This window comes from Rhinolophus sinicus, chromosome 17 (assembly GCF_057876585.1).
Source record: "Rhinolophus sinicus isolate RSI-liver-muscle chromosome 17, RSI-T2T, whole genome shotgun sequence".
NCBI lineage: Eukaryota > Metazoa > Chordata > Mammalia > Chiroptera > Rhinolophidae > Rhinolophus > Rhinolophus sinicus.
In genome coordinates, this window is record NC_142517.1 from 64,231,389 (window position 1) to 64,255,546 (window position 24,158).

The 24,158-nt window shown below is 39.0% G+C and overlaps 1 protein-coding gene across 1 annotated transcript in view; it reads left to right on the plus strand.

Moving 5' to 3' along the window:
• Window positions 1-3,237: 3,237 nt before the first annotated feature.
• The window catches only part of CD80 (CD80 molecule), a 36,930-nt gene continuing 16,009 nt past the window's right edge, over window positions 3,238-24,158 (plus strand). The window contains 5 exon segments of the mRNA XM_088794250.1: window positions 3,238-6,578; window positions 6,798-7,104; window positions 14,555-14,872; window positions 18,764-19,045; window positions 23,149-23,247. Of these exon segments, the coding sequence (XP_088650376.1) occupies window positions 7,017-7,104; window positions 14,555-14,872; window positions 18,764-19,045; window positions 23,149-23,247 (787 nt within the window). The 5' untranslated portion in view covers window positions 3,238-6,578; window positions 6,798-7,016.

The window sequence follows — 24,158 nt, forward strand, 5'->3', positions numbered from 1 at the left end:
GGCTTGGCTCCCACACCCCGGAGTCAAACCCGGGCCTCAGGGAGAAACACTGGGAAGCTTAGCCTCTCTGTTACGTGAGGATGGGCCCATCTTGACGCAGTATCCAGGTTTTTGGTGTCTTGAACAAAGAATTGAATGAGATACCGAGGTAAAGTAGTGAAAAAGCAGTTTATTAGAAGAAAAAGTACACTTCAAAGAAGTAGAAGCAGGAGCAGGCCCGAGCAGAAAGCAATGGCTCAAAGGCCATTATTAAAAGGGACAGTACACTCCCAAGGAAAGGCAGGGATTATAGTATGCATTTCACAGATAAGGGAGCAAAGTCCTAAAGGTGACATTATTAGGAGAAAAAGTACACTCCAAAAGGTTTGGAGCGGGACCCCGAGCAAAAGCGAGGCTCAAAAAGGCAAAGGGCCAAAGGAGCTTGGGGGTTTTATCTGCAATGGGGTGTTCCTCTCCAGGTTTGGGACCTCTTGATTGACACCTGTGATTAACATGTCCATCTCTTCAGACTGCACATGTTCTCTACAGTTTGAAATTGTTAACTGCAAGCTGATTGGCCCTTCCCTGTACCTGGGCAGTTAATCTTGGTGGGCTCTGCAGCTTGAATGGCTTTGTTACAAACTCAGCAGCAACTAGATTACACCCTGATATTTGGATCTCACTTATATGTGGAATCAAAAGCATCTAGGGGCAGCTGGATGGCTCAGTTGGTTAGAGCATGAGCTCTGAAAAACACAGTTGCCAGTTTGATTCCCATATGGGTCAGTGAGCTGCGCCCTCCACAAATAGACTGAAGACAAGGAGCTGTCCCTGAGCTGCCAGAGGGGCGGCCAAAGGCTCAGTTGGTTAGAGCGCAAGCTCTCAACAACAAGGTGGCTGGTTCAATTCCCGCATAGGATGGTGGGCTGTGCCCCCTGCAACTAAAGATTGAAAATGGCGACTGGACTTGGAGCTGAGCTGTGCCCTCCACAACTAGATTGAAACACACTGTTCCCCAATATTCCCCAATAAAAAATTTTAAAAAAAAGAATGTAATAAATGAGCAAACAAAACAGAAATAAACACATAACTACAGAACAACCTGATGGTTGCTAGACCTGAGGGTTGCTAGATGGGAGAGGGTTGGGGGATGGGAGAGAAAGGTGAGGGGATTAGGAAGTACAAATTGCAGGTCACAAAATAGTCACAGGGATGTGAAGTACAGCATGGGGAATATAATCAATAATGTTGTAAAGATTATGTAGGGTGTCAGATGAGTACTGGACTTACTGGGGTGATCACTCCATAGATTATATAAATGCCTAACCACTGTGTTGCACACCTGAAACTAATATAAAATAATATTGAATGTCAACTATAATTAAATATATATATATATATATATATATATATATATATATATATATATATATGGTCACGGGATGTAAAGTCAATGGTATTAGAATAGTTATGTAGTAGGCTTGGTGGGGTCATCACTTTGTGAGGGGTGTAAATGTCTAATCATTATGTTGTTTTGTACACCTGAAACTAATGAAAAAAGTTCAGAAAACACTAATCAATACAAAAGCAAATATAAGATCATGTGAGTGATTTAATAAGCTATACCTGAAATCCTGCCTATGACCAAACACCACTCACTAGGACATGGATGACATGAAGAAGCATCAAGTGGTACAAAGTGATGGCGTATAGATGGGCACAATGGTCTCCAGATTCATCTGAGTGCTTTATTTGTCCTTCACTTAAAGAATGAGCGTGCAATTCAGACTCAGCAGCAACTAGATTACACCCTGATATTTGGAGTTTTTTGTCTGAACTGTTAGCATTTGAATTTTGTATTCATTCATTCACTCATTCATTCATTCTTTCAGAAAATATTTCTCAAGTGATTATACTGTGCCAGGAACTGTAGAGGCAATGAGGATACTGAGAGCTTATATTCCTCTTTGCCTTTACCACTTGATCGCCCACATACATAGAACTACTGGATTTTAAATGCAATTTTGGAGACCTAATGTTTAAAATGCAAGGCACAACAAAAAATTTATTACACAGCCTTAGCTAAGAAAGTTTTTCTATTTGTTGGAAAATGACAGAGAGAAATACTTTCTGCAATTTGGAGTCAATAGCTTTAGTTTAGTCATCTTCCCAAGAAAGAGGTGATAAAAGACCATCTTTCCTCATTTTTCTCATGTATATAAATGTTGCATTAATTATAATTTTTATCCACATGGAATTTTATTTTAAAATATTTCACTTATGCAACATTCAAATATTCCTTGCTTGTCTTGCTTTTCACTTTTTCCAGTTTAATTGTATGTGTACTTCAACATCTTTTTTTAAATCTAGTCTTAATCTGATTCTTATTTTAAATTGCATAGAAACCATAAAGATGAACCAGTTAGAAGTGAAGACTATAATAACTGAAATGAAGACTGCACTACAAGGAATCACCAGCAGAGAGATGAAGCAGAAGATTGAATCAGCGATTTGGAAGACAAGCTAGCATAAAACACCCAATCGGGAGAGTGAAAAGAAAAAATAATTTTTAAAAATGAGGATATTTTAAGAGATCTCTGGGACAACATCAAGCATAATATTTGCATCATAGGGGTACCAGAAGGAGAAGAGAGAAATCAAGGAATTGAGAACCTATTTGAAAATAATGACAGAAAACTTTTCTAACCTGGTGAAGGAAATAGGCACACAAGCCTAGAAAGAGCAGAAAGTACCAAAAAGATGAACCCAAACAGGCCCACACCAAGACACATTATAATTAAAATGGCAAATGTTAAAGACAGAGTCCTAAAAGCAGCAAGAAAAAGGCAGTTAGTTACCTACAAGAGAGCTCCCATATGATTGGTAGCTGATTTCTCAACAGAAACTTTGCTGGCAAGAAAGAATTGGCACAAAATATTCAAAGTGATGAAGAGTAAGGACCTACAACCAAGATTACTTTACCAAGCAAAGCTATCATTTAGAATTGAGGGACAAATAAAGAGCTTTCCAGACAAGAAAAGCTAAAGGAGTTCATTATCCCCAAACTAGTATTTCAAGAAATTCTTCCTCCCCCCCACTTCCTCTTAAAGAAGTCCCTTTAATTTTCTTCTTAAAGAAGTCCCTTTAAGAAGAAGTGTGTGTGGGGGGAGAACATAAATATGAATAACAAAATGGCAATAATACCTATCAATAATCACTTTAAATATAAATGGATTAAATGCTCCAATCAAAAGACATAGGGTGGCAGAATGGATAAGAAAACATGACCCATACATATACTGTCCACAAGAGACCCACTTCAGGTCAAAAAACACACACAGACTGAAAGTAAAGGGACAGAAAAAGATATTTCATGTGAATGGAAATTTTTTAAAAAGACTGGGATAGCAATGCTTATATCAGAGAAAATAGACGTTAAAACAAAGGCGATAATAAGAGACAAAGGGGAACATTACATAATGATAAAGCGATCAATCTATCAAGAGGATATAATCCTTATAAACACTTATGCACCCAACATAGGAATATGTAAATATATAAAGCAAATATTGACTGACTAAAAAGAAGAGATTGACAATAATACAATCATAGTAGGGGACTTTAACACCCCATTGACACCAATGGACAGATATTCCAGACAGAAAATTAACAAGGAAACAGTGGCCTTAAATAACACACTAACACAGATGGATTTATTTGATATTTTTAGAGCATTTCATCCAAAAGCAGCAGAGTATACATTCTTTAAGTGCTCATGGAACATTTTCCAAGATAGATCACATGTTATGCCACAAAACAAGTCTCAATAAATTTAAGAAGACTGAAATCATATCAAGTATCTTCTCTGACCATAATGGTATGAAACTAGAAGTAAATTACAAGAAAAAAACTGAAAAACACACAAACACATGGAGGCTGAATAACATGCTACTAAACAGTGAATGGGTTAAAAATGAGATCAAGGAAGAAATCAAAAGATACCTTGAGACAAATAAAAACAAAATGACCCAAAATCTATGGGACACAGCAAAAGCAGTCGTAAGAGTGAAATTCATAGCAATGCAGGCCAACCTAAAGAAACGAGAAAAATCTCAAATAAAAAATATAACCTTACACTTAAAGGAACTAGAAAAAGTTCAGCAAACAAAGCCCAAAGTGAGTAGAAGGAAGGGAATAATAAAAATCAGAGTAGAACTAAACTGAATAGAGTCTAAAAAAACAATACAAAAGATAAACAAAACTAAATGCTGGTTCTTTGAAAAGATAAACAAAATTGATAAACCATTAGCCAGACTCATCAAGAAAAAAGAGAGAGGACCCAAATAAAGAAAATCAGAAATGAAGGAGAAGTGACAACTGACACTACATAAATACAAAGGAGCATAAGAAAATATTATGAACAATTATATGCCAACAAATAGACAATCTGGAAGAAATGGATAAATTCCCAGAAACATACAAATTTCCAAGACCAAATCAAGAAAAAACAGAAAATCTGAACCAACTGATTACTACTAATGATATCGATACAGTAATCAAAAAACTCTCAATAAACAAAAGTCCTGGGCCAGGTGGCTTCACAGGTGAATTTTACCAAACATTCAAAGAAGAATTAACACCTATCCTTCTCAAACTATTCCAAAAAATTCAAGAGGAGGGAAGAAGTTGAAGAAGATACAAATAAATAGAAGCATATACTGTGCTCATGGATAGGAAGAATTAACATTGTTAAAATGTCCATAATACCCAAAGCAATCTGTAGATTAATGCAATCCCTAGCAAAATACCAATGGCATATTCCACAGAACTAGAACAAATAATCTTAAATTTTGTATGGAACCACAAAAGACCACTAATAGCCAAAGCAATCTTGAGAAACAAGAACAAAATTGGAGTTATCTCTCTGCCCGATATTAAACTATACTTCAAGGCTATAGTAATCAAAACAGCATGATACTGGCATAAAAACAGATACATATGAGTAAATCAATCTAACAGAATAGAGAACCCAGGAATAAACCCACGCCTATATGGTCATTTAATCTATGACTAAGGAGGCAAGAATATACAATTGGGTAGACATTCTCTTCAACAAATGGTGTTGGGAAAACTGGACAGATACATGTAGAAAAGTGAAACTGGACTACCTTCTTACACCATATACAAGAATAAACTCAAAATGAATTAAATGCTTAAATGTAAGACCTGAAACCATAAAACTCATAAAAGAAAATATAGGCAGTAAACTCTCTGATATTGTCCTTAGTGATATTTTTGTATCTCTTTGGGCAAGGGGAATAAAAGAAAAACATGAATAAATGGGACTACATCTAACTAAAATGTTTTTGCACAGCAAGGGAAACTATCAACAAAACAAAAAGACAACTTCCTGAATGGGAGAAGGAATTTGCCAATGATGCATCTGATAAGGGACTAATATCCAAAATTTATAAAAACCTCATACAACTTAACACTAAAAAAACCAAACAATCCAATTGAAAAATTGGCAGTGGACCTGAATAGACATTTCTCCAAAGAAGACATACACATGGCCAACAGACATATGAAAAGATGCTCAACATCACTAATCACCAGAAAAATGCCAATTAAAACCACAGTGAGGTAGCACCTCACACCTGTCAGGTTGGCTACCATCAATAAATCAACAAGTGTTGGGAGGATGTACAGAAAAAGGAACCCTCATGAACTGTTGTTGGTGAAATTGCAAATTGGTGCAGCCACTGTGGAAAACGGCGTAGAGGTTCCTCAAAAGATTAAAAATTAAAAATTATGACACAGCAATTCTACTTCTGAGTATTTATCTGAAGAAATCGAAAACACTAATTCGAAAAGATATATGCACCCCTATGTTTATTGCAGCACTATTTACAATAGCGAAGATATGGAAGCAACCTAAGTGCCCATCAATAGACGATTGGATAAAGAGGAGATGGTACATATATACCATGCAATATTACTCAGCCCTGAAAAAATTGAAATCTTACCATTTACAACATTATGCTAAGTGAAATAAGTCACACTGAGAAAGACAAACACCAAATGATCTCACTTATATGTGGATAAACAACAAAATAAATGAACAAACAAAATGGAAACAGACTCATAGATACAGAGAACAAACTGATGGTTGCCAGAGGGGTGGGGGTTCGGGGAGCTGGGTGAAAAAGATGAAGGGATTAAGAAATACAAATTGGTAGTTACAAAATAGTCACGGGAATGTAAAGTATAGCATAGAAAATATAGTCATTAATGTTGCAACAACTATGTATAGTGCCATGGGACTACTAATCAGGGGAATCACTGCATAAATTATATAAATGTCTAACCACTATGCTGTACAACTGAAACGAATATAAAATGATACTGAATGATAACTTAACTGAAAAAAATTCAAAAAAAAAAAAAGAGGAAGTTGAAAGGGGAATGCCACCTCTGTGATATATTACGCGAGCAATTTGCCATTATTTTGGAGAAAGCCAGAAAGGAACATCTTAGAAGTGTGGCCTCCTACTTTGATTTTTAACACAAGAGAAGAAACAGTAATTGTTCTTCAGCAAGTAAGTACATTTACCATTATCTTAATATGGGATAGCTTGGTAGAACTAGTTACCAACAACTTGACTGCTTTTTAAACAAACTTATGATCAAGCCTACCTCCAAGACCTATACTAGCCCTCCAAGGGGCCCTCTCAGGGATTTTATTCCCACAGGAGGCTATGGCTTCTCAAGACAATTGGACAATCATCATCAGAGCTATTATTTTCTTTATTTTTCAGGTTGTTAAAGTAAATCCAGTATCTTTCATATTCAGGAGTTTGGAGACTTACGTACACCATCAGCTTCTCTTCGGTGTGTTTTGCAAACATAACGGGAAAACCCTCTGTGTGGGCAACTGAACTGTCTTCTGCCCCAGCCCGGTGCATGCTGGAAGGCGCGCAGGTCTCACGTGGTGTGAAAGTGTTTGCTTTCGTTTTCCATTGTGAGCAGCAGCCGCCATGGATCAAACACTAAAACCACCCCAGGGCTCATACCTCAAGTTCTTTCAGCTATTGGTGCTGGCTGGTCTTCTTCACTACTGTTCAGGTAAGCAAGATCCAGGAATTTGACTGAGTTTCAGGGTTTAGAGAAAGGAGATGGTTCTCTCAGTGCTGCCCCCTTTTGTCATCCTGCCAGCGGGAAGTGACCTTAGGAATATTTCCATCCATTTTATGGAGGAGAAAGCAGGTCCAAGAGATTAAAGAACCTGCCCTGGATAGCACAGCAAGTCAAGTTAGCTCCAGAATCCAGACCTTAATGGGAAGGTGGGACAGTGTTGTTTCAGAAATCCAGCTTAGAACTGTGGTCTCTTCCATGAACACTGGATGCTCGTTTACATTTTGTAATGTGCGAAGGGCGTTGGCCTAAGGCTCTGATTCCCAGACTAGATCTCTATGAGACATTACAGCTAAAGTGCTCTGCTTCTAAAATTAAGCATTGATGATCTTTCAAATTTGACAGGAGAAAAGAAAATGGGTGAGACATATAATCTTCTTAATGTTAGGTTTTTCTCTTAATAGTTATCTTTATGCTTTAGGCACTGGTGCCCTTGGCCAACACTGGCATCTGACATTTAGTGGAATCAGATTTAACACAAAATTACATTTTCAGTTATTTTTAACTTACTAAAACATAGGTATTTCATATGTGTTCTGACTTCCGGAGGCTTTTATTTCAGCTCAGGGGCTGGACTTAAGGGGCTATGAGGAAGGGTGGGGTCCATCCTGCCAATAGAATGGTTCTGACTATATTTTTAAAACCAAAACAAAAGATTTGCTTTCTGCTGAGCAGTATAGGATTGGTTTCTTTACAATAAAGAGAAGGCTTTGGCTCTAGCACAGTTTGCCAGTCTACAAAGAGCCAAATATTAAAGGCCCTTGTCTTAAGAGCTGCTTATTTACAAATGTCTGCACTGCAGGCATTGCCCAAAATATCTAAGGTGTAGGGAAGGAGGTAGAGAGAATGGAAGAGGAGTTGGGGCGCACAGATGACTTGACTATTTTGTATATCTTTGACAGTTATATTACATTTCTAACAGTTGTAATTTTCTTCTGGGAAGTTGGGGGCGCACTCTCAAACTTCTTCTGGTGAGTCTAAATGAGTTTAAAAATATTTAGAAGGAAATTAATACAGGCTTCCTGGAAGAGTGTGTGTGTGTGTGTGTGTGTGTGTGTGTGTGTGTGTATTAGAGAGAGACAGAGAGAGAGAGATAAAGAACCAAGGCTTTATGCCAGAAAATTAGTCATAGGCAAATGGAAGATGATATTTTGAGCTAAAGATATTTGGGAAAGCACTTTGTTCTATAGCTACATCTAGATTTTATTGTTGCTGGACTAAGTCACAAATGAACCCATGAGCTTATGTCTGAATTGTGCACTGGGTGGCCCTTAAAAACTGAGCCTGGGATTCCTGCCCTCAAAAAGCTTTGAATATGTTAGTTGGAGAAGGCAAAACTAATTCACAAGCAAGTGAAGAGCAGTGAAGTACCCGTAAGAGTCCAAGACCTGGGAAGGCGGACTAGGGTTGGCTGGGGCAGCTGGATAGGCTTTATGGTAGAGGATGGGTGATGGCAAGAGAATCCTGGGTGGGACAACAGTGTGGACAAAGGCACAAAGGTAAGGATGAATCTGGCACAAGTGTTCATTCTTTTGTTTAATCATTTATTAATTCAACAAACATTGAGCATCTCCTATGTACAAGACACTTTTTTTGGTCCTGGGGACAAGTTGTGAGCAAAATTGACATGGCTTTGCCTTCATGGAGTTTATGGTTGTTAGGAAGAAGATAAAAATTAATCAAGTAATCACACAATTGAATGTATGACCAACAAACATTGTCTTTTCCTGCCAGAGGGGAAAGTGGTGAGAGTGAACTGGGAAAAGGTGAAAGGAGCAGCATGTGAGAGAAACCAGGGAGCAAGGAAGTGAAGATGGGGGAGGAGGCAAGGACCAGACTCCATAAAGGCTTAAAAACCACAGGCAGGAATCTGCATATTATTTGGAGGGAACTGAGAAGCCATGGAAGGGTTTTAAACAGGGGAATGACATGACCTATACCAGTGCTGGTCACACTTTAATTTTACATACAAGTTACGTGGGGCCTCATTAAAATCCAGTCTCTAGCGCAGGGGCCTAAGTATGGAAGCCAGTCCCAGTGGGAATTTCCAAATTGCCCAGAAGATTTTTGGTTCCTCTTTTCAGTCTCATTCTTCCTCAGCATGAAGGGGACCTCACAAAGTGTGTCACTGATGTTCAGAGACACCTACGCTTCTCCTCTGATAGCTGGACAAAAATTCCTTCAGAATCATCACTGAAATGAACTCACTCTGGTGACATCAGCATCATGGCAGAGTGAGAAGATCCCTTCATTTCTCACCTTAAATGTACAAGTCAGACAATTAAAACTCAACAAAGGATCCCCTGCTCAACACAAAGTCACTTGAGAGATCCACGCATCTGACAGTGGGTGTATTGGAATGAATAGGAAAGGTGGGGTGGGGGAAAGACAGGAACAGTGGCTGAAGACGCAGTTCAGCATCCCTCCCCCCCACACACACACAGCTCCAGCGAGCCTTGTAATGGTGGAAAAGTCGGTCTGCAGCCCTCATACTGCAGCCTGGCTAATACGAAGGGCAGAGGCAGTGGCCCTCCCTGTGAGGGCAGCTCTGTTTCCCCATCCTCACCACAGTAGAGTCCAGTAGAGGTGGATGGGATGCTTAAACAGCACAGTAGTGTGAGCAGCCATTGACAGGAAGGCAGAGCTGCAAATCATGAGCTTGTCTCCCTTGCCTCACCCATAACCACAGAGCCCAGCAGAGGTAGTGGAGAGTGCTCCAACAACACAGTGGAGCCAGGCCGTTAGTAACAAGGAGGCAGCACTGGGTACTTGAAAAACTGGTTCTCTACTACCCACCATAATCCCCCACCTGGTGGTGGTACCCTGTAACTGAGATGAGCTGGTCACAGAGGGGGACACCAGCACTCCAGTGGGCAAGTGGCATTTTCCTCAACCTAAGTGATGCCAAGGGTAAGAGAACAAAAACTTACATTATAACACCATCTACTGGAAAAGAAAAGAAAGTAACCTACCTATCAACCTACTGAACTGTTAAGAGCAAAACAGTATCTAAACAAGAAAAGCATTCACTTTCTCAGAAGCACAGGTAGAGAAACAATCCACCGAGTACCATGAACAACCAAGATAATATGGGCTCATAGAAAGAAAATGAAAGTCTCCAGAAACCAAACTCAAAGTCATAGAAGACTCAATTTAAATGACAGAGAATTTAAGATTGCAGTTATAAAGAAATTCAATGAAATATAAGAAATCTCAGAAAGGTTGTTCAGTGAACTCAGTGACAAAATTAATGAACAAAAGGAGCACTTTACCAAAATTTGAAATTGAAACTATAAAAAAGAACCAAACAGAAATATTGAGCTGAAGAACTCAATAAATGAGAAGAGGAAAGCATCACAGAGCATCAGAAATAGAGCATATAGATGGAAGAGAGACTTACTGAGCTCGAAGACAGAAATGTAGAAATGTTCCAGAAGGAGAAGAAAGAGGACAAAGAGCTACCATATGATCCAGCAATCTCTCTTCTGGGAATCTACCCTAAAAATTTGAAAACACTTATTTGTAAAGATATGCGTACCTCTATGTTCATTGCAGCATTATTTACAATAGCTAAGACATGGAAACAACCTAAGTGCTCATCAACAGATGACTGGATATATACAATGGAAATATTGCCATTTGCAACAACATGAATGAATTTTGAGATTATTATGCTAAGTGAAATAAGTCAGATGGAAAAGGACAAGAATCCTATTTCATTCATATGTGGGATATAAAAAAAAAAAAAAAACCCACAAATGAACAAACAACAGAAATACAGACAACAGAATGGCAGTTACCAGAGGGGAAGAGAGATCGGGGGAGGATGAAGAGGGTAAAGGGGGTCAAATATATAGTGACAGAAGGAGACTAGACTTTGGGTGGTGAGTACACAATAGAGTGTACAGCTGTGGTATTATAAAGTTGTCCACCTGAAATTTATATAATGTTATTAACCAATGTTACCTCAATAAATTTAATTTTAAAAAGTTAACTCACTTTCAGTTAAGATTTCTCTTTTGCCACATCAAAATCCATTAGAAATATTGGGGTTTTTTTTGGTTGGAACAAACAGATCATAGGGAAAGACCCTATTATCTAGAAACCTGAATGAGTGAGCTGCTTTCTGTCATGATGTCTGTCTGGTGCGTAACAAGACCAGAGTCCTCTGTATCTAACATAACACCTGAGTGAGATGAAAGGGACCAGAGGGTAGGAGCTGGAGGGAGAGAAGGGGGAGAGAGAGAGAGAGAGAGAGAGAGAAGGAAACTCTTACAGAAGCTCTGCTATGTACTAGGGACTTTTCCATTTATATCATTTAATTGAGTTTGATTTTACAATGATCCTGAGAGGTAGGCATCATACTCTTTCTACAGATAAGGAAACAGATTAATCAGCAAATGGCTGAGCTGGGTCTAAAACTCAAGGCAGTTGGAATCCATAATATGCGCTCTTTCTAAAAGAGAGTTCTGGTTATTTAGTTATTATATGTTCCCCTCAAGTATATCTTTTCATTTCTTTCCCCTTTTCACTTATAGCCCCTAAATCTGGGATTGGCAATATTCCTCACAATTGCCTAAAAAGGTGCCTTAGATCATTCTGAGTTACCTCACACTGCTACAAAAATACCCACCATCACAAAACTCTCTTCCTAAATGCTGTGGTGGGGCCATAGGCAGTCTGATGGAGGCCTGAAGAAGGAAGGGTTGGTGGGATGGATGGTGCTAGTGCCCCATGATCCTGCTGTCCAAGAAGAGAGAGGGCCTGGAAATGAAACCCCTAGACACGGGCCTCCCCCAGGGACTCTGTGTGGGTCCAGGGGCTATTGGGTGGGGAAGGCACAGCATGGTAGCATTGACATGGGGAGCCGTTGTGAAAGAGCTTAGGGCTCTTTTTAAATTTTTTTTAAAGTTTTTTTTTTAAGTTTTTTTTTTTAAATTCAGGTTTATTGGGGTGTGAATGGTTAGTAAAATTACATAGGTTTCAGGTGTACAATTCTGTATTAAATAATCTATATATCACATTGTGTGTTCACCACCCAGAGGGATTCTGCTTTTAGGTGAAGCACAGCACAGGAAAAGTGACCATGACTTCTGAATGAAAAATCAGAAAATATAGTCTGACAAGGGATTTTGGTGCAACTGATCAGTGCTCAGGAGATAACAAAAAGATGGAGTTTAGATGCTGAAATGTTGGTATTTCTAGTATATGCTGATGGAAAAATGCGCAGAATGTTTTAAATGGGTGCCCTTCAGGAAAACTAGGTTGTAGGGCAACTGTTGTGTGGATTGCAGACGACTAAGAGGGATAAAGAGAGGACACAGATCTGTTTAGGGTAGCTGAAAAGGGAAGACATGGTCCAGAAGCATAACAGAGGCCTTATCTGAGGGGGATGAGGGGGGTCATTTCAGTCTAAAGTCATGGGGTCAATCCAGCCTGGAAGGAAAAGGACTGTTTCTCAAAGCAAAAGAGCTCAGTGATGGGGCTTGGCTGGGGTGCGGGCACTGTTCTCTTACCCTAGAACTGGGGCCTAACATTGGGGAAATCAGTAAATAAGAAGAGTGGCCTGTAAAGCTTGGGCTAGAAAGTATAAAACTGGGGCAGTTTCCTTTCCGCAGCCTGGTTTCCTCATCTGTAGAATAAGACAATCTGTAAAAATGAATGATCATGAAAATCCCTTCAAGATCTCACATTTCTTAACTGTGACTTCCATACTCCCGTGGGGTTGAGTACATGTCTAACCCACAGCTGGAGCGCATATGCGAGGTCTCCTAAAGTCCTTCTTGTAGGACTCGTGGACCTTCCCCCTCATTGTCTGTAAAGAGATGAATGGATAAAGAAAATATCATACACACACACACACACACACACACACACACACACACACACGGTGCCAAAAAAAAAAGTATATACATTTTAAGGAAGGAAAACTGTATTAAAATTGTAATACTCAATATATACGAATAACAAAAGGTGAATACAAGTCACATTTGACTTCTGCAATTACAAGAGGTGCTCAAAGTGGTCACCATCAGCGTCCAGACACTTCTGATTTGGGTAAACTACTGCTTGAGCAACGGTGACCAAAGTGTCCACTTGTATACATTTTTTTGACATCCCCAGTATATAGGTGTGTGTGTGTGTGTGTGTATGTATATATACACACACACACATACATACATACACATATATGTATGTATATATATATATGTATTATATATGTATATACACACGCACACAATAGACTATTATTCATTATAATCATCATTCCTTAAATAGGAAGGAAATTCTGAGACATGCTAAAACATAGATGAAACTTGGGGATGATAATGCTAAGTGAAATAAGCCAGTCACCAAAAAACAAATACTGCATGATTCCACTTATATGCAGTATCTAAAGTAGTCAAATGCATAGAAACAGAACATTGAGTGGTGGTTACCAGGGTAGAACAAGGGGAGTTGTTTAATATGCACAGAGTTCCAGATTTGCAAGATGAAGAAGTTCTGGAGATCTGTTTCACAACAATGCGAATATACTTAACATGTCTGAACTGTACACTTAAAAATAATTAAGGTGGGGGAAATGGCCGGTGGCTCAGGCGGTTAGAGCTCCATGCTCCTAACTCTGAAGGCTGCCGGTTCGATTCCCACATGGGCCAGTGGGCTCTCAACCACAAGGTTGCCAGTTCGATTCCTCGACTCCCACAAGGGATGGTGGGCAGCGCCCCCTGCAACTAAAATTGAACACGGCACCTTGAGCTGAGCTGCCTCCCAGATGGCTCAGTTGGTCGGAATGCGTCCTCTCAACCACAAGGTTGCCGGTTCAACTCCCGCAAGGGATGGTGGGCTGTGCCCCCTGCAACTAGCAACGGCAACTGGACCTGGAGCTGAGCTGCGCCCTCCACAACTAAGACTGCAAGGACAACAACTTGACATGGAAAAAACTCCTGGAAGTACACACTGTTCACCAATAAAGTCCTGTTCCCCTTTCCCAATAAAATCTTAAAAAAAAAAAAAAAAAGTTAAGGTGGTAAATTTTATGCCATCAGCACATGGCAGCTCAGCTCCAGGGAGAGCTGTTGTTCACAATCTTAGCTGTAGAGGGCACAAGTCACTGGCCCATGTGGGAATCAAACCAGCGACCTTAGCATTAGGAGCACAGCGCTCCAACCACCTGAGCCACCCAGCTGGCCCAACCACATTTTTTAAATGAAGGCAAAAGAAAGCACTGGAGATCAAAACCATCAAAACCAAACTGAATTTTCTGATTATGCTTAGTCACTAGATACAGTGCTCTGAGTTCTGTCAGCTCCCAATTCCTACTTGTGCAGGAATCTATATTTAATAAACATAAACTCTTGTTCTGTCTGACTCTCCTTAGGCACTACCAAGGTGACCAAGTCAGTGAAAGATGTAGCCGTACTGTCCTGTGGTTACAACATTTCAACCGGTGAACTGATGAAAGCTCGCATCTACTGGCAAAAACATACTGAAATGGTGCTGGCTGTCATATCTGGAAAGGTGAAAGTGTGGCCCAAGTATGAGAACCGCACCTTCACTGACATCTCTAATAACCTTTCCATTGTGATCCTGGCTCTGCGCCTGTCGGACAGTGGCGAATACACCTGTGTCGTTCAGAAGAATAAAACAGGGTCTTACAAAAAGGAGCACCTGAGTTCCGTGATGTTGTCAGTTAGAGGTGGGTGGAATTTTCTGACTTACTATAAGCCTGCAGATTCTGATGCCCTTAAAAATATACTCCTGTTGATTTAAGTGAAAATTTTTCTGAAGAGGGATGTATCTCATTTTATTTCTTAGGGTTAAGTGAATCTCTAATTTTACAATAAGCCCTAATTGATTTCTCACGATGTCCTGGAACTATCTAGTAGTGTGCATTTCTTGCACTTTGACAATCTAAGTTTATGACAATCATCCTGGGGCACTACAATGACCTGAAGTGTCTTCTGAAGCATTAGGGAACATCTTTGATTTGATGTAGCTATACTAGTAACTGCCCTTGATCCAGTAATAGTGTATTCTTGCGAAAATATATTGAAAGGTATGAGAACAATGCAGACATAAACATTTTTCAAATACTGGGGGTGCCAAAAAAATGTATACAAGTGGACACTTTGGTCAACGTTGCTCAAGCAGTAGTTCGCTGTAATCAGAAGTGTCTGGACGCTGATGGTAACCACTTGGAGCACCTCTTGTGATTGCAGAAGTTAAGCATGACTTGTATTCATCTTGTGTTATTGGTATATATTGAGTATTACAATTTTAATACAGTTTTCCTTTCTTAAAATGTGTATTCGTTTTTTTGGCACCCTTTGTAGTATTTGAATGTCTATTATTATGGCTATTATACTATTATATGTATTGTATATTTGAAGTTTCATCCAACAATCATTCCTATAAAGTTAGATGTTACAGAACTAAATGCATAATTTATGTCTGCCACAGGAAAAAAAATTAGTTCATGAATCAAAGCCCAATTTATACATCTATTGTGAAGGGCAAGCATTTCTTGTGTAGAAAGGAACTTTGACTTACTCACAGGTGATAGTACTAGAAGATACTGATGTAGCCTGAACCCTTATTGAGAAATTACAGCACTGGGCCAGTCCCTCACACTTGAAGTTCAAAAACATTTCTTTTCCCCCTGGGTACTTGAGCCTTTAATGGAAACCAAACCTCTTAATAAAAGATAATACTGTAATAACTATGTATGGTGCTAAATGAGTACTAGACTCATCGAGGGGATCACTTCATATGAAGCAGGAAATTAAACAATTTCTCAGTTGGCTAGGCTGACCAACTGCCCCGTGTTTCCCAGGACTGAAGGGTTTCCTTAGACACAATGTTTTCAGTGCTAAAACTGGGAAGATCTCAGGCTAAATGGGGCAAATTGGTTTCTCTACATTTGCCCAAGATTGCAAAATGATATATCAGCATAGCAATATATGAAAGCCTCCATTAACAAGTACATTTGAGGAACTAGTGATACTAGTTAATAGATTAACTAGGTTAATTGATATTTTCCTTTTGTGTACCTCTTCCTTTCCTAATAAAATATTCCCCCCCCCGTTCATTAAGAGTGGTGAAAATTTGGGTTAGTTGATTAAAATGAGATACAAAGGAGCAATTATTTGATGGTTCACAGTCTTGTAAGGCCTTAGGATCTGTTACTTTAAACAGATCACCTTATAGAAGGGATAGAAGACAGAGCTGAAGCTGTTTAAGCCAAGTCAGACTTTGAAAAGATGATGTTTTTAATGCAATCCCTGGTATTAGTGGTATTCTTGTGGTTTAGCTATTTCTCAGAGAAACGAAGTGCAGAAATGGACAAGAATCATAATTTAGGATATGAGTTACTTGGAAATGTTATTCTAGGTTATAATAAATGACATACTGATAATACAAGAAACAAAGGGACTATTCTTAATGTTGGCTACCAGTATAATGATTTAATCTTACAGGATAAATTGCAAGAATAGGAAATAATAATATCAACTAAAAATGGCTGTAATGCAGGGTCTCTGGTCCCACTCTCCGCACCAGAACGCAGGGTATGGTGAGGCCAAAAAGGAACACCCACGGAGCCATAGATAGGGGAGTCATACCACCGTATTCTCGCTGGCGGCTGGGTTGGAGACACAGGAAGTGGGAGCCGCAATCTGCGCCAACCAATCAACTAACCAACCCCACTTGCTAACTGCAATCCGCGTTTGCTAGCTTAGCCATGGTAGTTATATTATTGACTAATGGCTCACTGGTTACAGCTGATGGCCAGCTAGTCACAGCTGATGGCCATCTACTACCTGAGCCAGCACCTTTCCACATGAGGCTGAGAGCCTGGAAACTGCTCTCTGGGACTCTGTCCCCACAGTGGCTCAGGAAAAATGGCAGAATTTAGGAAAAGGGTTAATCCAAAAAAGAAAGGTGACTTACTTCCAACCAAATCCAAGTTTTTCCTTCTTGGCAATTGTAATCACTTGTCATAACTTCCCCTTTACTTTATTATTCACAGTACTACCAGGCAGTCCTGGAACTTTCACCTGCCAACATGATTTAAATAAGGGAACTCATCTAAGAGTGGTCAAATTTAAGACCCACATAAATCAGTCTATTAACTAACTTCCTTTGTGTCAGGCTCTGTGCTCCATAGTTTATATTAATGATGTCATTTAATTCTTACAACCTTGGAAGGTAGGTATTGTTATCCCCATCTCACAGTTGAGTAACCTAAGACTGCAAGTGATTAAGTAATTGGCCCAGGATTAAAAGGCAAACCTGGTTTTAAAACCTACTCTTGACGACCACTTTGCTATATTACATCTCTTTTTGGAACTCAGAATTCTAAAAAGAAAACTAACTGGAATGAAGTATAGGGGGGTTGGCTCCCCATATTCATGCTGAGAAGTATAAACTCTTCAAGGCTAAGAACGTGTGAGGAAGAGGTAAGGAGAACTTTCTCCTGTGTTCTCTGCAGTCATTTCACTATGCTTTGTTTGGTGTTTAGGTTGGTGCAAAAGTAATTGTGGTTTAACAGGTTAAAAACTGCAAAAACCGCAATTACTTTTGCACCAACCTCATATTTTACTCTCTTGTTAGGGCTCAAACATACAAAAGAAAGGGTGCCTGAAGTATGTAGGAGAAATCCCAGGAAGGCCTCTGTCCTATGAAGGCATATCAGAACAGCAAGGAGAGCAGTAAAGGATAGTGATTGAGATTACAGGCTCAAAAATGTACAATTTGGACAGAGGTTTACCTGATAGAAAGACGACTTTTGAAAACGCAAAGGCGTGCTAAACAAAAGTTAGGGCTGGGGTTACCTCAGGTATGGGAAGTAGGAGACAAGTTGGTGAGACCATACAAGTAAATTTCCAGAAGTTACTGTCAACGTTCTGGTTCTCAAATCGGATGGAGGGTTCATAGATGTTCATTATAATAGGAATTAATAAATAGATAAGTAAAAGAAAGCCACTTTGTGTACTTTAAATATCAGGAAGAAAGGAAAGAAAACAAAGTAAAAGAAAGGAAGGCAAGGGAAGGGAAGCCTTTGGTATCTGAAACACTTGAATTCAAATGCCAGTTCTGTCACTTATTGGTTGTGATCCAACCTCAACTTGGATATTGATAAAATGGAAATTGTATTAAATTAAATGATATGACATTACTGATATTTGATCTTTTTTTAGTCTACAACCTACCTCCTAGGGTTGTTGTAAAGACAAAATGAGGCAATGTACAGACCTAACAAACATTAAGAGCTCAATAAATATTGTGTATTATTTTTCTCTTCACCTCTTACAAATGCAAGTACTGTGTCAATATTTATTCACATGAAACTACTTCTTTTCTCTAATAATTGCCCTCCTACCTCTATCAAAAGTGATGAAAAATTGCTATAACGAATTCAAATCAAAGTTAGTCTTTGGATTATACACAACTACTAATGACATGGAAAGTTATAAATTATATCTCATTTTCGCATTCTTATTAAAACTAGAAACTTTGTTAAAAATATACCCCCTCCACACACATAGATGTATAATGATATGTACTTATATCCTTGTTCTTTCTTCAGCTGATTTCCCTGTCCCTAGTATAACTGACCTTGGAAATCCATCTCCTAATATCAAAAGGATAATTTGCTCAACCTCTGGAGGTTTTCCAAAGCCTTGCCTCTCCTGGTTGGAAAATGGAAAAGAATTAAATGTGAACAACACATCAGTCTCCCAAGATCCTGAAACTGAGCTCTACACTATTAGTGGTGAACTGGATTTTAATGTGAAAAACAACCACAGCTTCATGTGTCTTGTCAAGTATGGAGACTTAACAGTGTCACAGATCTTCAACTGGAAAGAATGTAAGTGACGTTGTTCTGGGGAGTTTCTACCATGGAGAATCTAAAAAGAAAATAACTGCTAGATACATTTTAGAATAATGCATGTCGACTTTGTATTTTTGTAGTATTTTTTAGACACACAAATAAAATTATGATAAAATGTTATTGTGACTTATTAAGGTCATTGTACAAGGTGTGACTATAATGTCACTAGACTTTTTTAAAAAAACATTCTAAAATTTGGAGTTCAAATAAATGCTATCCATCAAAAAGTCATCTTAGGAAGTTATTTTTAGAATATTGTTCTTATTGAAAACACTAATATTTGACCTTCTTTGAAAGTGCCCTCAGGGCTTTGGCAGTTTCTTTTGGGCATCCCCTCTCTATGGTCCCATGGTATTAAATCATTGTCCTTTGTGGGTGACATTGCCTTTAAAGAATTACTGGTTCATTCAGAGCCACGTCTGATGAAGAAGGTGAATAACAAGCTACTTGCCTGAAAAAATGCCTGAAAAAAGATGTCAATTTTGAGCAAATACCGTGACCAAATACTTTACCCTACAGGCAGTAAAATGATAGGATTCTCTTTCCCCAAGAAGTGAAATCATCTGAAAATATAAAATGGAAAAGTTTGAGTTTATGTAAATTTATGCATGTCATAATAGGTTATTATAGGAGAACTCAGTTACTTGAAATACATGTCTAACTTTCATGGCTGATGATATGGAGAACCACCAGGCCTCTTCCCCACCCGCCAGCCAGTCCCACTCCTAACAATATATTTTGTGACTACATAGTAAGAAACAATATACTGAGTTTGGTATACAGTGGTGTGTAAGTGTAGAGTATAATATATGCACATAAGGTATATAGCATGTCTTATGTCTTCCTCTTGTCTTTACCTGTAGTAGAGGAGACAATTTAGATACTCTAGCAGTTCATTCTAGTGAATGATTTACTCTAGATCTTTCTGTCTTGAGGTGGTTCTTTAATTATTTCCCTCAATAGGTAATGAGATAAAATTTCCTGGGAAAATTAATTCAAATATAAACCAAATGTTGATGATTTTATCAATAGTCCAAAAGTCCTATCATCTTTATGTATTCTCAAAATTTTATAAAAATGAGTCTTGACTCATATAATAAAGATAGTGCATTAATTCAGCATTACTTTTCACTTAATGTGTCATTATTTAACCAATTTTAGATGCTCATGTTTAAGTTGGGGAGCAGTCCACAGTAATAGCAGCTTCAATCATATTTTATTTTGGATATTATTTATATTTGGGATATGGGTATATATGATGTAGGACAGAGGTTGGCAAAACCTTTCGGAAGAGGGCCAGAGAATAAATACTTTAGTCTTGTTGGTCATTTGGTCTCTCGCAACAACTCAGTTCTGCTCTGAGAGCATGAAAGCAGCCACAGACAAGACATCAAATGAAGGACATGGCTGTGTTCCAAGAAAATTTTATTTAAAAAAATAGGTTCAACCCCTGTAGTGTAGTTTGCTAACTTATAGGAAATATAACATAGCCCTTTAAATAAAAAGATGGAGCTATTATTTAAAGATGACTGCCCAGCTTTATCAACTTTTCCCTAATTTGCCTTCTCTCAAATCTTCATTTATGCAAAGGGTGAGCAGAATCCCTTTTCAGTCTAATTCAAACTACTAGCTCTTTGACGTATTTGGTCTACATTCACAGTGATTAATGAGGAGATGATTAAGTGTATGTGTTTATTCGTTCCTTCATTCAATCTTTAATTAAGTAGTTATCACATGGTTAGCATCCTGCGAGGTGCTAGTGTTGTCTCTATGGTTGGAGAGCTTTAGTGTATAAATACTTCAAATCTCATTGATTGGACTGCAGAAATCATCTAGAGTCAAAGCAAGTAAGGCAGTTGTGGGTGGTCAAGGGCTGACTGCTTAAGCAAACATAAATTAGGTGTATAGTTTATAGAAAAGTTCCAAGTCAGTGTAAGTAAAGCTTTACTGTATAAATACCCACTCTAAAAAGAACCCCAAATTTATTAATAGATTGATCTATGATTCTTTTAGTGTCAGCCTGCCAAATGTGTTAACCTTTGATGTACTGGAAGGCATATGTGTGTGCAGAAGGCTGTAAATCAGGGAGAACCACTCATGGTGTCTAAGAAGCTGTATGTGCTGACGTCCTTATATAACTATGCACTTGGATTCTGGGTCTCTTCCCTGTAGCGCATTACCAGGCTCATAATAGGCATTATGACAGAGCCAGTTTGCTGTTCCTGGTTCCTTCTTCTTTCCCTTAAATACACATCCTCTCTCTAGGCTGAGTGAGGCTTGAGGATGGATGGGAGTGGCCTCTCAGAGGAAGCCAGGTGTGGGTCGGAACCTGTGAAACTTCTAGACTCCCAGGATGATAGCAAGAGCTTCTTTGTTATTTGGGATGTCATTCTGGTCTATAGAGGCCAACCCTGGTAATCACCTGATGTCTCCATGTAATCTGGTGTTTTAGAGAAAAAGAGAAAAACAACTTGCCCTAGTGTCTAAGTGATAGGTGCACTGTGACTAAATGTGCATTTTAGAATGGATACTATAGCAAACCGTGTAGAAATTATTAGAGCCTAGGAAACCTGAGGCAAAGAGACCACTACAGAGGCTACTAGATAGGAGATGAAAAAAACCTGAACTAAGGCAGTTGCTGATTTGGGGGAGAGATATTCTGCAGAGATATTCTGAATATGGAATAGAAAGTCCATGGGAGCCTAATGGGCACAAACGCAAGCCTTCACTCTTACTTAGATAACTACTGGTATTGCCATTCACTGAAATGTGAGGACGTAAGTGGTAGATCTGCTTTGGAAGGAATATAGTGAATTCCGTTTTAAGCAAGTGGAGATGCTGGCATCCAACCTTCTAGTTGGCAGCTGGAAATGCAAATCTGGAGCTCAGAAATGAGATGAGAAATATGATATACAGATTTAGAAATCAGATAGTGTTTCAAACCTTGGGTGTGGATGAGATCACCCAGGAGGACTGGGACTAGTGAGAAAAGAAGGGGATTGCTAATGGAACCATGGGGCACAACAACATTTAAAGGACAAGAAGAGGAAGAAGAGCCTACAAAGAAAACTGAGTCACAACAAACAGAAACAGAAGAATGTGGTATCATAGAACTCCAAGAAGAAGAAGGTTTCAGCTTTCAAAATTTATCCACAAGCCTTGGTAATCAGTAAAATGAAAAACAGTAAGTTCATGAATGTTCAATATTTATTGTAAGGTAGTCCAGAGAAATCAGAATAGGATGAGCTACTAATATTCCTTTTAGTTTGTGTTCCTGTCCTTTCTCCAGACGTTGTTGCTAACTATTCCTCAAACTGGTGGAAGAATAAATGACGTTCCTGAGCAGGAGAGACAGAGAGCAGTCCCCCACACACCTGTCTCCTCCCCACCTGCACCCTTCCTAGTGTCCCCGAGTTCTCTCCGTTCCCTGTGTTGTACAGCCGATAGCCAGTTTGCAGAGCTCTCCTCCAGGATGATCCAAGCCACAGGACTAATACCAAGCCACATCCACTCTTAGCCTTTGCTGGGCCTCTTCTACCCTCCCAGAAACTCTAGGCTGGGTGGTGGAAAATGTGTACCTGAAAATGAATGCAAAACATCTCCTGTAGCTTTAAGCACTACTGGGCGAGGGGTGTGTGTGTGTGTGTGTAAGGGAACATGCTTAGTGAAAGGAAGAAGGCATGACAGAGCTGGATAAGAAAAAATAAGGCATTTCTAGAGCATGACATCAACTAATTATTAGTAGTAATACATAGTAATATCAACTATAAAATGAGAATATGAAGACATGATGGCTTTTAAAATACCTCCTTAAAGTCCTTTTTATGCCAACTTAGTAAATGCAAAAGTCCAAAATTTGTTTTTCACATTCAGTATCTGATATCTGGATATGAGTTGCCCACAAGTATGTGTCTGATTGAAGAGTTATGCAAGAAAATGCTATCAGCTGCATATTGGAGAGCTGACCAGTAAAAGAAGTGAAAAATACTCTTCACAGTTGTGTCAATATAAGAAGCATACAATCGGTATCAGGCCGTCAGAGACACATTAGAGCTGACGCTATTCTTTTTCCTCCACAGTTGAGCCACACTCTTCTTTTCTTAATCTGCCCTGGCCCTGGCTTGTTATCTTAATGGCTGCGATTATGGCCGCTGTAGGAATCTACAAACGCCTACAAAGTAAGTGCTATCGTACTATCATCCTGGAAGCCCAAACTCTATTAGTATGGTTTAGCATCTCTCCAAGATTTTTGGAAGTCGATGAAAATTTTAGGGTCTCCTTTACTTGCCTCAGCAAGTTCTGTTCATTCACTGGACATACATTTCTTGGATACTTATTATGTGCCTGACATTCTACTAGGCACTGGAGTTACAGAGATAAGAAATCACTCCCCTGAAGACACATTCTAATTTAGTCCTTTTATTTTCCCCCTAACTTTATAATATTTTCTTGGAGACACTGAGGCTTGCTGACTAATATGAAAACATTTCTGATGCAAAGTGATATTCTAATCTTTAATTTGGAATTGGGGAAAGTCATAAATGATGAGATGGGGGGCAAGAATCACTTTCTTAGAGGAGGGTAAGATGTACTAATAACGTTGAGAAACTACATGGCTACAAATGATTTTACCAACTCTCAGTTCTTCAGAATACATATTTGGATGAGAGATCAGGAGTGGTTGAGGAAAAAGGAGATCTCTAGGATATTTTTCCCTATGAGTTTAAAATTTTGGCCTTACACAAATGCTACCCTCAATCTCTACATGAAATGAAGAGAAACTGATAGGCCAGAGCTAAGGCCATAGTCACCATGAAGGAGCCAATCTTTCTTGCAGTAGAAATCTTGTACACTGAGCAGAGAAAACTGGAACACCAACATCTGCTGATTTTCCCAACCTTAAGCATAAAAATTGTCAAAACTCAGGGAAATCACTAGAGACTCTTTGCTATGAACAACTCACCTGATGGGTAGGATAAAAATGTCTGCATGGCTCAAGGATGTTCCTAATACAGAGTGCCCAGCCATACCCCTCAGGGTTCCGGTTTCTCATCCTTAGTACTAGGATCATTTGGGGCTGAATAGTTAT